Source organism: Amphibalanus amphitrite, unplaced genomic scaffold (assembly GCF_019059575.1).
Source record: "Amphibalanus amphitrite isolate SeventyFive unplaced genomic scaffold, NRLGWU_Aamphi_draft 000081F_arrow, whole genome shotgun sequence".
Classification (NCBI taxonomy): domain Eukaryota; kingdom Metazoa; phylum Arthropoda; class Thecostraca; order Balanomorpha; family Balanidae; genus Amphibalanus; species Amphibalanus amphitrite.
In genome coordinates this window covers 122,365-138,238 of record NW_024881577.1, presented here as the reverse complement: position 1 = coordinate 138,238, position 15,874 = coordinate 122,365, and the positions used below count along the sequence as shown (strand labels likewise).

The following is a 15,874-nucleotide window of genomic DNA, read 5'->3' as shown; positions in this document are numbered from 1 at the left end:
CAACATCAAATCACATGTTTGAACGTTTGAAACCACGAAAAGCTTGCAAATGCGCGGCTAATGCGAGCCGATATACGCCGAATCTCGATTCCGGCCAAACATGGCCTCGAGAAATAGGTCACAGGTCAACGGTCACTTGGGCCAGGGTCATGAAATTTTCAGAGTAAGTGTAAAATTGATTTACTCGAGAGTACTGAAAGTTTCGTTGCGATCGGCCGCTTTTTGCGCGAGTTATTTGCGAAAAAACATGGGGGATCCATCCGACCCTCCCTACACATGAGAGGGTTAATATAACACCTGCCACCATTTTATTCTGCCAAATTTATCTTACTGGAGGTTAGAATCGTCAACTCGGTGCCCTTCCTCCCGCCTCCCGGCTGAGGCTCGGCGGCGATATTACCAAAGTTGTATAAGCCACGGAGGTCTTTACTAAAACCGTGTCGACAGCGCAGTTTTCTCCTAGACCATTGCGAGAAGTGAACCGCAGAACAGTGTTATTTCGCCGGGTCCCACGGTGTTTCAGCCGACGAAGCTTAGTAAAGCCAAATGGTCCAGTGGTCTAAAAATATTACCTTGTTTAGCACGTGGTCGCAAAAAAACGAAACCCGTCATATAGGAAAAGAGCATTATTTTGTAAGTGATAATTAACTTAGAGAACCTAGGTATGTGACATTTTGAAATGGAATGCTAAATTCGATGCTTTTGAATTCGAAATTCGTTATTGAATTAGTGATCACACGACACACCCATCGACACAAGCACCATTTCGTTGCCTCTGCCATAGCTTGTACACTTATGAAATATTTTAAAGCAATTTGATTTCTACTGTGGGCTCGGATTAGTCATAAATACCTACATGTGTGCCGTTACGGTTGACAAATCACTGGCTAGGGAAATTTAACTCACATTGGGCTCATGAGATTTCATGTCGTGCGGGAAATTTATATGTGTCGTATTTTACTGCCAAGTTTGTATTTATATTGCCAATTTCTTCACCATTTCTGAAACTAACTTTGATTGCTCTCGAACTTGGCCTCTAAATACCATTTTACTGCAGAATTTCCCACCAGACTAACTATGATAAATTCAATCGCAAAAATCGGAAACGTTCCTGTGTCGGCGCTATTGTGCTCAGAAATAACTAGAGCTGCTGATGCCCATTTGACCTTCAGTCGTGACAGATTTTACTGTCAAGCATTGTAAACCGATATCCGATGGAACCTCTGACGCTCACAAGCACACTGATCGGTGGACCTCGAAATGCGGGCTTTGATTCACTGTCAGCGTCATAAAACATCCACGAGGGTCGCGAGGACGCCACATCGCGCGTCACTGGTCGTAACTGGTGGGGTTACGGCCCATCTGAGGGAATAGAGACGTGTCCGTGCCGCCACCGTCAGCAGCGGGGTGTGGGGGAAGGGGGGGGGGTCTGACCGGGTCGGCGGGGTCATTAATGGATGTGGCGCGGGCGGCGACCGACCGAAGACCAGGGCGGGCACGGGTTAGGGGGTAGTTAGACACGGGTCAGGGAGTAGCGGGAGACGAGTCACGGGACAACGACACGGGTCAGGGGTCAGACACGGGTCAGAAAGTGGAGGAAGACGGGTCACGGGACAACGACACGGGTCAGGGGGTAGTTATACACCGGTCAGGGGTAACGACACGGGTCAGGGGGTAACGACACGGGACAGGGGGTAGTTATACACCGGTCAGGGGGTAACGACACGGGTCACGGGGTGGTCTTGACACGGGTCAGAGAGTGGCGGGAGACGGGTCACGGGACAACGGGTCAAGCAGGGAATGGTTAGATAAACATCAGAGTGGATTGGGGACACCAGCTTTGGCTTCCAAATGAAGTACTAAAACTTTTTTTGCTTGTATAGAATTGTAACAATGCTAAGACATTGCCGCGATACAGAGTATATTTATGAAAGCCAAGCATCGAACATTTTAGCGATATTTTTACCTGATATTTAATTTGCTCTTCTCGCCATTCATGTGCTTTGTGCATCGGATGCCTGCAGATGGCCGCTTAATGGCACATTCTATAGGCCAATGAAATACATGAGCAATGAACATACCAGTTCAGCCAATAGGCGTTCCACTCTTTTGAATCATTGAGACAAATGCGGTGAGATATCACTTCCATAACTTTGCCTCCGACAACCTATATCGAAAGCTCATTCAGCGGCGCTGGACATCCAGCATACGGTCCTGTGTCAATCCCAATAGCCTGATGTTTGGATGGCTGTTTAAATTTCTGTCATCCAATTAAATTTATTTATTAGCTGTCAGGAGCCGTATCGAAGCCAGAGACTGGCTGTCACTATATCTTGGAATGGGATGAAGAATGGTCGAACTGGGCAGTTTCGCAGATAGTTTTCGCATTTTGTTGAATTACGAGCTCAAAGGTGGCTCATATCAGGCATAGAATAGCAAACAAAGAGACGTCATATAAAAATATTAAGTCTCGACAATCTACAATGTAAAACGTGCCAATATAGCACTCTATTGAAATGTCCAACTGAACATGCTGTCGGAACCTCTTGCGTCCATGAGTATCCGTTTGCTACACAAAGCGCTGCAACTTCTGCGGGTTAGTCTTTCATTCCTAAGTAATGCAGACTTCACCAGCAATTAAAGCTTCGACCATAAATAGCATGAATCATGTTATCTATATTTCGACTGATAAAATATCTTTACATCTTGATGTCGAAATAATCAACAATATGTGTGTGTTTTATAAATGCTGCTTCTTGCCATGGGCATTAAGAAGAATTTCGTACTTATTTTTGTATACGTCTAATCCTCGCACATACTACACCACCACCATCACCGCTGCGATGCCACGTACCCTGACCCAGTGACTGCGTGTGCCATTGGCCGAGCTGAGCTCTGTCGCCTATGGCACGGGACGTGTCCAAATAGGCGCCAGCATTTCCGGCTCTACCTACATCGACATGCGTGACTTTGATGCTGGTATTGCGACTGGGTTTATTGAAAACCAGTCTCAGGGAACGGTCGCTTATTGTGACAGTGGGAATGGACGGATATTAAAAGGGAATAAAAGGAACGTTCATTTAGGAAGAGTCATTGACTCACCTACTTGTTCCATATGCCGATGGTATAAATGCTCTCTAAATTGCATCGTTCAATAGCAGTGCCTTATTCTTTTTTTTCGTTTCTCTGACTTATAGCAGTTTTTGTGGACTACACACCACATTACTTTTTTGGCAGTCATCGTCGTAGAGGAATCGATTGGGATCTCCCCACTCCTCAGTCTCAATTGACATTTGCTTTAAAACTTATTAACATCGTCGTGAACTCGTGGCCATGTGTCGCTCAGCCTATTGAACCTGTTGAATTGATATTCCCTGCACCAGTGGCCGTCGCCTGCAGCCCGTGCTCGCTGAGCTGACTCCCTCCGCTGCTCGCTGAGCTGACTCCCTCCGCTGCTCGCTGAGCTGACTCCCTCCGCTGCTCGCTGAGCTGACTCCCTCCGCTGCTCGCCGGCAGGGATCTACCTGACGGCTGTGATGGCCATCACCAGCGTGTCCATCATCATGACCGTGGTGGTGCTGAACCTGCACTACCGCGGGCCCGGCAAAAAGGAGGTGCCCCACTGGATGCGCCGACTCGTGCTTGGAAGGTGGGTGTAGAGTCGGGCTTGTCCCGGAGATTCGCCGGACTCCGACGCCGGGAATCCAACCCGGCTCCGTCTGAACCCCAAACGGATGGCTTGCCAACTGCCCCACCAGTTCTGTCAACTGCGGATAGCACTCTCATACCTGCCTTATACATGACTTAACATCCAGTCTCTCTGCTAAAATGCAGCGTACACTCAACCCGGTCGCTGATATGGCCGCCTTTCAGCTCGTACTTTTCATGACGCCGCCGAACTATCCTCCGGAGGCGGTGGAGAACTCTCGTGCTCGGCCTATGAACTATGAAGACAATGAGGACGGCCTCCGCTGGTAGCACTTGACGAGAACTGACAGAGGTCGTTTCTCTGATACAGGGGAAAATCAAATGACAGCATTGTCGGCGGCCCGCTCCATAGACAGGGTCTCCTCCCATTCTGAAAGGGAAAGAGCAAAGAGGCCTGTGCTTTGTTATTGAGAGCATGAGAGCGAAAAGGGGAGAGGAACAGGGAGAGAGGGGATGAAATTAATTCAAAGAACGATGCAAATATGTTGATAAAATTGTTAGGACTTCAGGGACGCATTTTTTTGACATCATGTAACTTCCTTCTTTAAACTTTAAAGGAGATAGTCTAAGTTATTATCTACTAAATCCATAAGACCTGTCTGGGAGCAGCTGCACGTTGGTAACAAACTGAGCCATAAGGAGATTGCCACCAGAGACAATAGTGTATGGGAACAGCGGCCAAGGTGGTGTGCTGTAATGTGACAAGGGACGGATTTAATTAAATGTTCCGTTTTGGACGCTCAAACAGCGCGCACCCTTATTAATATCCACGACTGCCTCTGTTGCAGGCGCCATGTCGAAATAAGTGGAAAGGTCTAACATGTAAAGTTATAGCGAATGTTGTTTGAGCTTCAATGTGCATCATTATATTGCGGTTCCCTACTGTTTTTGCAGAGGCTATAAGAAATGTTGCTCCGTCCACTGGCGGATCCAGGGGGGGGGCCACGGGGGCCATGGCCCCCCAAAGGCCTAAAGTGGCCTGTTTGGCCCCCCCCCCAAAACGTCAGAAAAATTGCTAAGAAAATATACCTTGATAGAGGTTTTTAGCCACTTGGTGAAGCAAACCTTTCCACAGCATAATATGGAAGTAATATGGTAGCAGTGAGGGTCAGTCAAAAGTTGCGCGAGCGGAGTCGACCTTCAAAAAAAGACTGTTGTTGGCACGTGTTTATGGCGCGGCAGCTGGTAGTTGGCGGTGTTTCGCGTGGTGTGGCATCACTGGCGGATCCGGGGGGGGGGGGGGGGGGCACGGGAGCCTGAGGTGCCCCTGACAGGCCCGTGGTGCCCTTGCTAGGCCTGTGGTGCCCCTGGACCCTGGCAGGCCTGTGGTGCCTCTGACGGGCCTAGGGTGCCCCTGCTAGGCTGCTGATGCCCCTGGGACCTGACAGGACTGTGGTGCCCCTGACAAGCCTAAAGTGCCCCCAACAGGCCCGTGATGCCCCCGACAGGCCCAAGGTGCCCCTGCGTGATGCCGTGATGCCTGCGAGGCCGGTGTGCGAGGCCGGTGGGGCCCCTGACAGGCCCATGGTGCCCCTGCTAGACCGGTGGTGCCCCTGGCAGGCCTGTGGTGCCCCTGCTAGGCCGCTGGTGCCCCTGGGCCCTGACAGGACTGTGGTGCCCCTGACAGGCCCAAGGTGCCCCTGCAAGGCCGGTGGTGCCCCTGTAAGGCCTGTGGTACCCCTGCTAGGCCTCTGGTGCCCCTGACTGGTCCATGGTGCCCCTGCGAGGCCGGCGGCGCCCCTGGCAGGTCTCTGGTGTCTCTGACAGACCTGGGGTGCCCCTGACAAGCCTGTGGGCCCCTCACAGGCCCGTGGTGCCCTTGCTAGGCCTGTGGTGCCCCTGGCGGGCTGGTGGTGTCCCTGCTAGGCCGGTGGTGCCCCTGACAGGCCTGTGGTTCCCCCGGGCGTACCAAGGGGGGGGGGGTCATGACCCATGTGGCCCCCCTTGGATCAACCACTGATACATAATATATTGATTTGTGAAGGCGTTATGGCTTATGCAATATGCAATTGCAGGCACTTGGTATCCCTCACTTATCCCTCATTGGGGGCTCTGGCGGGCTCCTGAGGGCCCACGTCTATCTCCGGGAGCCCTAGACAGGCTCCTTTGGGTCCTTTCAGTCCACTATAGCATAAGAGGTCTCCATGCGAGTCCTATACATCTGAGGGCGTACCCTGACGTGTGAGGTACCCAACTGCAGCTCCAATGGTCTCTTACACTGGCGGATCCAGGGAGGGGGCATTTAGGGCCATGCCCCCTTCCCGGAGGCCTAAAGTGGCCCGTTTGCCCCCTCCCCCAAACGATAACGAAACATAGTTCAATCAGTGCGTGGCCCAGGAGCCGAGTTAGACAGGGGGTGTTTTACCACCTCCCGGCCCGCAAAGGGACCCAAGCACTGACTGGAAGCGGGTTAACTGGTCGACAAAAGCAATGGTAAGTGTTTACAAAGTAATATAAAGGCATGGGTCGGGTGGGCTACCATTTATATATTTTTCTTTTTAGTTAAAAAAAATCATAGTGTCAGGGCTGTGACGAAAAATAAGTGGCCTAAATCCGATGGCAAAACAGGATTTGGGGGTACCTTAGGTTTTGTTCCTGCATGAGTTGCCCCCCCCCCAAAAAAAAAACGCAAGCCTGGATCCGCCAGTGGCTCCGTCGACACCTACATTTCTAGACATAATTATTTGAAAACCCCATTATTTCTTTAAAAAAAAATGCTTTTTGAAAAATCCATAAGTGTGTGTTTGCTTTCATAAACACGCATCATGACGCATAAGATAGGCATAAAGAACGCATTAGCTGCATAAGTCCTGATATTCGAATATTCTTTTATGCATTTGTGTTCGCCCATCTGCATGTTGAACCGCCCCAACCGCGCGTCGTCAGTGTGTCTGTTTTTGGCACTGCTATTATCCTCAGAGCCAACTCCCCTCATTTATCTTAACTTCCACTTCATTTGCGCCGCCGCATTTCATGAAATTGTTTCGCTGATTGCGGTCAGCTCCTCGCTTAACTCGGCCCAAGGTCGACCTCTGATTAGAGGCTTGTGCTGCCTGCACTGAGTAAATGCGCTTTATACGCCTATTTCTAAAGACGATTGTCTTTGTCTCTGCCTTCCACCGGACGGACTGTCTTTCCGTCGTTACTTTGTATTCTTCCTTGGTTATAGATAACTGATAAGCTAGAGATGCTGTTTGTTGTTTGATTCACGAATAACGTGACGCTCACCGCGCCCAAATACCGCTAGTGTCGTGCGGCACAGTATGTCTTCAGGCGCTCGACTCCCCTGCCATCTATCGGCAGCTAGACACTCGAATACCGCTAGTGTCGTGCGGCACAGTATATCTCCGGGCGCTCGACTTCCCTGCCATCTATCGGCAGCTTGACATTCTAATACCACTGGCGTCGTGCGGCACAGTATATCTTCAGGCGCTCGACTCCCCTGCCATCTATCGGCAGCTTGACATTCTAATACCACTGCTTTGGTTTTCCCCATTTAACGCCACATTTGGCAGCTCTAAACCAGAAAATTCAAAGATTTTAATTTACGTCATCAAAAATTGATGACGTAAATTTTTTCAATGCTATTTGATGTAATAAGTGCACTGACAAATTTAGAGCCTCATCGGAAGTGATGCCCTAAATTTTTTTGGGCCATCATTATAATTTCTAACAATTTCTAACACTCTGACGAAACTCCATTTTAAAATCGATGGCAGCCTGCCACATGTCAAGTAAATCTTTGAAAACCTCTTTTAGCGCAACAAGATATGGCAGCATTGCCTTCATGCAAAGAACTTCCCTTGACTCGGCCGCAATTATTTGACTTTCTGCGCAGGCTCCTCTGGATGTTACGAATATACTATCCTTTGAATAAAAAGTTTAAATGACGTCACATGTACCATTGGCGCGGGAACCGGGGGGGGGGGCAGTGGGGGCAGCTTGCCCTCCCCCTAACTCTGGGGCCGTGGGGGCGGTGCCCCCACAACTTTGAGACGGAAAACCGCACTTTTTTGCAAATGTTTTCTTTTTTTGTTGAAAAAGCCAAGGGATGAAAAATAAGTGGCCTAAAACCGGTGAGAAAACTAGATTTGGGGGTACCCCAGGTTGATCTCTATTACGGTGTGCCCCCCCCCCCCCAGTCTGAAAGTAGTTCCCGCGCCCCTGCATGTGACGTCATGTTGCATATCAGTGGATCGCGGAAAACCGCAGGGGATGTTCAACCCCCCCCCGTCCCCCAGCAGGACGCGGGTTAATGAAAAAGCGGACAGGATTCGGACGCGTCTGCCCCCGTGCCGCTACAAACCAAGGCCCTACAAAGTAATCGTGTCGAGGGGCTCCGTCCAGGAGCTTGGTTGTCATGGAAACGACGCTTTGAATAAAGTCCTTCATCGCCGTAAAGTTTTCTTTTGTGATGCCCTAAACGCAAAACTCAAAATCTCGTGGAGGTGTGGCCCTAAAAAATGCGGCCCTAAAGTTGTGGGGCTAAATTAAAACAGCTCGAGCGATGATGGTCTAAACTTCTAAAACGGATATGTATGGCGTCGTGCGGCACAGTATATCTTCAGGCGCTCGTCTCCCCTGCCATCTATCGGTAGCTTGACATTCTTGTACCGCTGGTGTCGTGCGGCACAGTGTATCTCCAGGCGATCGACTGTGCTTCCTAGTAACGCTTCGGCCTTGCGAGAAGATTGTGTTTGTCAGGGTGTGCTAGCGTTTTCGAACAAAAACATCAAAGCGTTATGGGCTTTATGTAAGCACCATCACAATACACACACACTTCACGGGACTGTGTGCTAGACATGCGCACCGATCGAAACGTTGTTCTGTAAGCTCAGTGGATTTAACGACTAAAGCTGCAGGTACGGGGACCCGCAGTTGCTACTGTACAGCAACCCTGAGTAAATTGTCCCAGCACCTTCACAGGGAACAACGATAAGCTGTCAGAGGGCACGCACAGAAAACCTCAGCTGCTGTTGTACAGGGACCGGCAGTCGATATCAATGTTATCGGTTGTTACTGGACAGGACAGACGGCTAGAGTTGGGGTTCGTGTACAGAAGCAACTGCGGCCTGCGGGTCCCCGTACCTATAGGTATATGAATGATGATCCCATGACATCCCACGAGCCACGAGGAAAATGTGTTTGATCCAGAATTTACGGATCTATGTACATTACATAGTATCAAGTCCAGAACAGTGGTAGGCTTATATGTTTGGTGTGTAGTTAGGCTATGATCACATAAATCCGCGGGCTTACGTATGCTGACGCGTGCATACATCGAGGCGATTACAGATAAACCATATTTAATGCAATTAAATGTTTGAATCTTCCTCTTGCTGCATCTTATTCGCCATCCTCTATGCCTCCTGCATTCAGTCCACGTCTTGTGTAACAAGCCCATCAGTGTACCCCACAGCTGTTGCATCCTGACCTGCCCGTCTGCCTCCGTCCGTCGGCCTGCCCTGCCAGACGGGGGCTGGGGCAGCCGTCCCGCCGCCGGGCTGTCAGCTGAGACCGCCGCCGGCTAAAAGCTTTCGGCCGGCATCGTCCGGCCGGCGCAGTGGGATGGCGGGCCGCGGCCGGCGCGCTCGGCTGCCCGCTTTGTCCCGCCGCGTGCCGGCTCCTCTATCACCGCAGTCTCCGGTGGGGTGCGGCCGCCCCAGCGCGGCGGGCCATCACCACTGTCGGTCCTAGCGAGGAGTTCAGAGGTCACGTATCTCAAACTACAGACCATTTAACGGGTAATTCTTGAATGCATGAGCAACGACGTCGGTATTTCACAGTGACTCGCGCTGGACTGGGAGTTTTTGGTCTTCCTTGCGCCTTGAACGACGAACAACGAACGCCTACTTCTGCTCTTTTTCTATATATGGACATGCGGCGAGGAGCAGCAGGCGCAGGCGGAGTTCATATTTCTAAGATGCATGCAAGGCTCGTGTACCTACCTTTTCCTTTTCAATTGTCCGAGCTTCAGTTCGAGCTTTATGCCTAAAACGTGAAAATTAAGACTTAAAGGAAACTTTAATGTCTGAAATACTTTTTACTGCGCAACCAGGGCTGCGGGATCGATTGATTTTCGGTGACTCGGGCTTTAACTCCGACCCCGGCTTCCTAAAATCGACTCCGACTCCGACTCCGGTAAAACTGTCGACCCCGACGGACTCCGACTCAGATTTTGACTCCGGAACCAACTCCGACTCCGACTCCGCAGTTCTGCGTAAAACTATGATATCGGGAGTGTCATTGTGCTGCTAGTCACGTCGTTACTGTCTAATGATGTAATACGAAACCTGTGTACCGTCTCGTGCGGCTGCCGTCCGAGGTCCCTGCGACCTTTGGCTCCCCGTGGACGCCGCTCCGCCCTATACGTTGTCCCGAGGGCCAGCCATTGACGGAATCTGGCCCCGCCATCCTACGTTAATCCCGCACGTCTCGTGTGCTCGCCTCTGGCGCGCTTTTTCGACGTTGGCGCGCCATCGCGTGATCTCTCAGCTGTCAGCGGATAATGAGCCGTCCTCGGCCGAGAAAGCCGAGTGTGAATTCCCGCCCCGCGGCAAACTTATTGCACGCTCCTGTGTCACGATTGAATGGAGGAGAGACGGACTACGGAGCTCTGGAAACGCCCCTGCTGTTTGTCGGTGTGTTTGTTTGCTGTGTATGCCTTATGCAGCTTTGTTAGGTTCTTTCCCTGTGCTCATAAGGGGGATACAAGTACGAATGAGTGTAGCAAATGCGCTTGATTTGCAATGCAAATAAGTGCAATCTTGTAACAGAAATTGATCGTCTTTCTCATAACCTTCCATTCTCGGCAGGACGACGTCTCGCAGGCGGCGCTCCGAGTCGAGCTCGCAGAAGTGCGCCGGCTGCTACCGTCGGCGCGGCTTTCCAGGCGGCGACGCGCACCTGGCCGACCACCCGCCGCTGCTGCCGGCCTACAGTCCCGGCAACGGCACCGCCTTCACCGCCGCCAGCGCCGCTTACAGCAAGCCGGAGGCTGTCCGGCTGGCCGTCGACACGCTTCCCGGCGCGCCGCCGCCGGCCGCCGAGCCGGCGCCCGCCAGCGACGCCAGCGACTCGGCCGGCTCGCCGGCGCACCAGCTGCTGCGCGAGCTGGGCCGGCCGCGGGGCCGGCGGGGCGCCGTGCGCGGCCGGCCCGCCGCCGCGCCGCTGCAGGAGGAGGTGGGCCGCGCGCTGCGCCACCTGCTCAGCCGCCAGCAGACCGAGGAGCACTGCGGCCGCGCCGCCGACGAGTGGCGCCAGGTGGCGCTGCTGGCCGACCACACGCTCTTCTGGGTGTTCCTGGTCATCACCACCGTGTCCAGCCTCTTGTTCCTGGTCGTGCTGCCCGTCTACAAGCGCAGCCAGTATCAGCGGCCCGACTGAGCGGCCGACGAAGACTCGCAGAACGGACATTGACCTGCAGACTGAGGTCTGCAGCGATCGTGAGATAACTGTCGACATCGGCGAGAGGAGGTGTAAAAACACGCCATGAAGAAACAAAGTCACTCGTTGCCGTTTTGTAAGACGTACATACGGCATCCCGGTTGTTTGACATAAGACGACGTTGTCCCGTGGCCGAATGGGATAGTGTCTCATTTCCATTTTGTCGCATTAGAACCGAATGGAGAATGAGAAATGTGCTGCCTACCAGCCAGCCACTAGCCAGTGGTTGTCATTGCTGACATCAATGCTTGTGAACGCGGTGATGCCTGCCCTGCCGAGTGACCAATGATGCTGAGGGATTGGTGTCACCAGTGACGTTGAGAAGTTGGTGGCAGTGACTTGCTGGACTGGTAACGATTACCCTGAGGGACTGGTAATGCCGGTGAACCTAGAGCTTGTTAAAGTCGGCGAGTCGAGGGACTGGTGACGCCGGCTACCTGAGAGATTGGTAAAGACGGTGAGCTCGAGTGACTTGTAACGCCGGCGATCTGAGGAACTGGGAACGATGACTCTGAGGGACTCGTCAGGCCGGTGACCCGAGGGACTGGTGACGCCGGCGATCTTGAGGGACCGGTGACCGATGTGCGCAGTAGAGGCTGAGAGTGTGTTCGGAGATGGTGGTGGGATGGATGTGATATGGCTAGTGGTTTTGCAGGAGCTCATTGAATGCAGACGGTGGTATAGTCGAGGAGTGAGAGAGAGGTCATGCGTCATTAACTCATGGGAACTTATTTTTGTTTGCTCGGCTCTCCTTCATGGTGATAAGCGCACGCCGTGAAAGGGACGGCAAACAACTATAGCCGTGGCTGGGCTTTTAGTAGAGACATCGCATCGCGTTCGCCGACTAGCGTACAGGGAAAGATTCTGAAACGTTACCGAAGGACACTAACGCATATGAACAAGGATAACATTTGTGCTATAAGATCCGCTGCCAAAAACAAGTTTATTAGGCATCCAGCTGGTAAACATGCAGGTACGATTGTATTGGCCGTGGCTCGTGTGCGATAATTTTCTGAGACTGACATTGGAAAATGTCCGTTGTGTTTTGAGTGACGTTTGCTGAATTGTAGATGCCTATTGTTCGTTGTCGTAAGTTGTCGTTGTAGTAAGTTACGTCAGGTCATCTGACATCTAGTCATCTCGCATCATCTATGAAATATTATTTGCTATTCTATAATAGTAACGATGCTGATAATAAAACGTTCAAACAATTTAAGTACAGGGAATGCTATGAACAATCAGCGCTATGGTCTGGATATTAACCCTCGCCGGCCGAGGGGGGGGGGCTTGTGCCTCCCCCATAGGGTTTTTTTCGCGATAGCTCCGAACACGCTGGCGATAGAGAGCTGAAACTTGGCATACCTGACCTTTGATTCAAGCCGGATGTTTGACATCAACCGCATTTTCGAGTCAGGTCAGGTCACTGACCTATGACGTCATAAGTGAACCTCTGCACGGTCTTCAGATGTCGCAACTTCGCAACGCCCTCACTGCCAGAGGAGATGTCACAGGGAAATGAAACTTGCAGGATCTAGTATCCATTACGAGTCTCACAACTTGTATACCTCGGATTTTTCGTAAACGTCATATGAGGTCAGGTCATTTTCGTGACCTCACCATTATAAGTCAATAAGGAAAAATGAAAACTGCTATTCTGGCGCCGGCAACGATCTCTAACTATCTCAAGCACATAGAATCGTGATTTGATGCACTCCTTGCAAGGTTAGATGCGTCATTTTTTCAATGTTGACCTTGCGTGACGTCATTTATGACGTCATCAAGGTCATATTAGTTTTTCGTCAATAACTCCCGGTCGAATTGAGCTAGCGAGTCGGAAAAGCCACCAATGGACTCAGGAAGACCTGCCGAATGGAACGATATGCGACATGACCTCTTTCGACCAGCTTCGTGACCTGGGGGCGCTGACCTGACCGTGACCTGAGGTCAACACCCAAAGTTGATCTGACCCAAACAAAAAGTATATCATTCGACGCGCCTGAGCGAGGCGAACACGATGCTGCCAAAATCGCGGCTCTGCGGCCGTTTTTTGCGAAGTTATTCACCAAAAACTGAACCGTACCTTGACCGTACCTTGGGGCATTTGACCTGACCTCAGAGGTCACCGGTTCACCTAGGACCTTAAAATCGGGTACCAATCTCTGTGTCTCGTAACGGCGCACACGCTCGTTTTTTCCGCGACGCGCTAGCTCCACCAGGAGCGAAACGGCAAGGGGGGTCGTACCCGCCCCCCCCCCCCCCCCCGCCCCTCGGCCGGCGCGTATGTAGAAAACCAATAGGTCCGGCTAGGGTCAAACGTTAAATTTTACGGCCTTGACCCATACAAACAACCGCAAGGGCTTATACCTAGCATAGGTGGCGGAACGGGGAGGGCACCGGACACCGTGCCCCCCTTTGATTTTGGCATTTTAACATTAGCCCAGTGGGCGTTGCATGTAAAGAATGGGGCCAAAAGTCGGCAGTGCCCCCCCTTAATTGAAGGTGTTCCGCCGCTACTGATACCTAGATTACTTTACTTTGGGTGAGGGAGGGGGGGGGGGGGTAGGCCCTAGAGATGTCAATCGGATACCAACTTTTTGGTATACCGATACCAAACCGATATCAACCTGGTATTTGGTATTTCAATCGTAATGTGTTTGGTATTTTGTTGGTAGGTATCATAAACCCTCACTAACCCGGCCGGGCCCGGGGGGTAATCCCAACCACCGCAGCCCGGGGGGGGGGGGCGTTTTTCGCCCCCCCCTGTCTAACTCCGTAAATAAGGGAGCTACGGAAACAAAAGCGACACCAAACGAAAGGTCCTTACGAGACGATTCTAAAGCACCTAAAATTTTTGACCTCAGGTCAATTTTCAAAGTCAGGTGTCAAGGTCAAAGGCAAAAACCGGCACATGTGTAGTGATCTCAAAGTAAGCCTTCTAGAGGACGGCAGGCTGCATCAAACCGGCAAAATTGGGTGTCAAACGAAAGAAGAGAATCTGAAGATTCCGAAACTGTGCTCAAAATCAAAGGTCAAGGTCAAGGTCACGCTCAAAATTGACCTCAAACTTGGCACTTTTTCGCACATCTTGCGTGCTAACTTCCAAGATGTTTTGAAATGTTTTGAGGCTTATCAGTTCCCTATTTGTGGTTCATCTTACGATACAGGGCTGCTCAAAGGTCAAGGTCACAGAAGAATATCCCTGCTAGAGGCTATTTCACTAATTCAAGTTAGTAATAATAAATAAGACAGTTTTGCCATCCGGAAGCTCTAAATGAAGGCTTAGAGGAAAATAGATGCCAGATTCGTGATCAGCGGATACAAATCCATCATAAACGACCTTTCATGTGTCAAGGTCAACCAGAGGTCATTCGAGGTCACATGAGGTCAACATAAAATTTGACCTTTTCCGAACAAAATATATATCATTCGACGCGGCTTGACAAGGCGAATGCGATGGTACCACTGCCGTAGCTCTAGGACCATTTTTGTCGAAGTTATTTGCGAAAAACTAAAACCACATTTCGGGGTCGTTGACCTGACCTCTGACCTCAGGTCACCAAAACTATTTTTCTATTTTTCTCTAGGTCAAACGCTACACAACCGTGCTCGTAATTTGTCTTTATCTCTAAAACTCTATTTTTAGCAGCTATTTGAAGTTTGCGTCTGTGACGCCGAAGTTTGCCGTGCAGGGGTCTAGAAAAATGGACCTTGTGACGTCATCAAGGGGGCTAGGTCCAATTTTTTTACTTCAGAAGATGTCAAATTGATGGGAGAAAAGGTACTGAAAGTTTGGCTTTCCTATCCCTAAGCGTTCGGGAGCTATCGCAAATATTCGCCAGGGGGGGGGGGGCGAAAAACGCCCCCCCCCCCGGGCCCGCGAGGGCTAATGTATAAGAGGCTAAGAAATCGGTAAAAGTGGGTATTTCCCTCATTTTCCCAAGTTGGTTTGGTTTCGGTATTTTCCCGTGGTTTTGGTTGGTATTTGGTTTGGTATCGGTATTCCGATTTTTCGTAATTGACATCACTAGTAGGCCATTTCGGTCTGACGAGACCTTTTCAGAGCCAGAAGGATAAGAGATATTGGGGGGGGGGGGGGGGGCATTGGTCTGAGCAGAACCTTGTGGAGTCGCCGGGTTGAGCCCATCCAAAAGTACGGGCTGCCCCCCCCCCCCCCCCCCGAAGCACTCAGTGCACCCGCCTTCGGGTGTGCTCCGATGGAGGCTTGTTTGTTTGTTTTGTTGGGTTAGGCCCTTGCCCCTTTCGGTCCAATGAGACCATTTCAGAGCCGGGAGGATGATAGGATATAGGGGGAGACATTGGTCTGGGCAGGCACCCTAGTTAGTGAGTCGCCGGGGCTGAGCCCGTCCAGAGGACAGGCCACCCAGCCCCAAGGCGCTCACTGCACCCGGCTAGGTATGTATGTATGTATGTATGTATTGACACCAAAAGCCTTCCACATATGGCGTGGCGATTACGGCTTAGATCCGAGTATAATGGGTAACAATCATGCGGGCAGGGGGGAGAACATTCAGCACTAGACGACAGTCATCCATCGATGGGAGTCGCGACAGTAATCATCTATATATGTACATAAGACAAACAACATATATACATAAGCACAAACAGATCGTCCACCTATTGGCGGCATGCCTTGTCTACTACTAAACAGACTCGTCAGCGGCGTAGCGGGGATTTGTTAATCAGCGCGGCCCTGGCAGAC

At 51.2% G+C, this 15,874-nt stretch overlaps 1 protein-coding gene across 1 annotated transcript in view; it reads left to right on the top strand.

Annotated features, from left to right (window-relative positions):
* Positions 1 to 11,094, top strand: part of LOC122379606 (neuronal acetylcholine receptor subunit alpha-10-like) — a 48,050-nt gene extending 36,956 nt beyond the window's left edge. Inside the window, exons 8-10 of the mRNA XM_043361940.1 lie at positions 3,517 to 3,649; positions 10,524 to 10,800; positions 10,972 to 11,094. Of these exons, the coding sequence (XP_043217875.1) occupies positions 3,517 to 3,649; positions 10,524 to 10,800; positions 10,972 to 11,094 (533 nt within the window). The remainder of the gene's footprint in view (positions 1 to 3,516; positions 3,650 to 10,523; positions 10,801 to 10,971) is intronic.
* Positions 11,095 to 15,874: the final 4,780 nt, after the last annotated feature.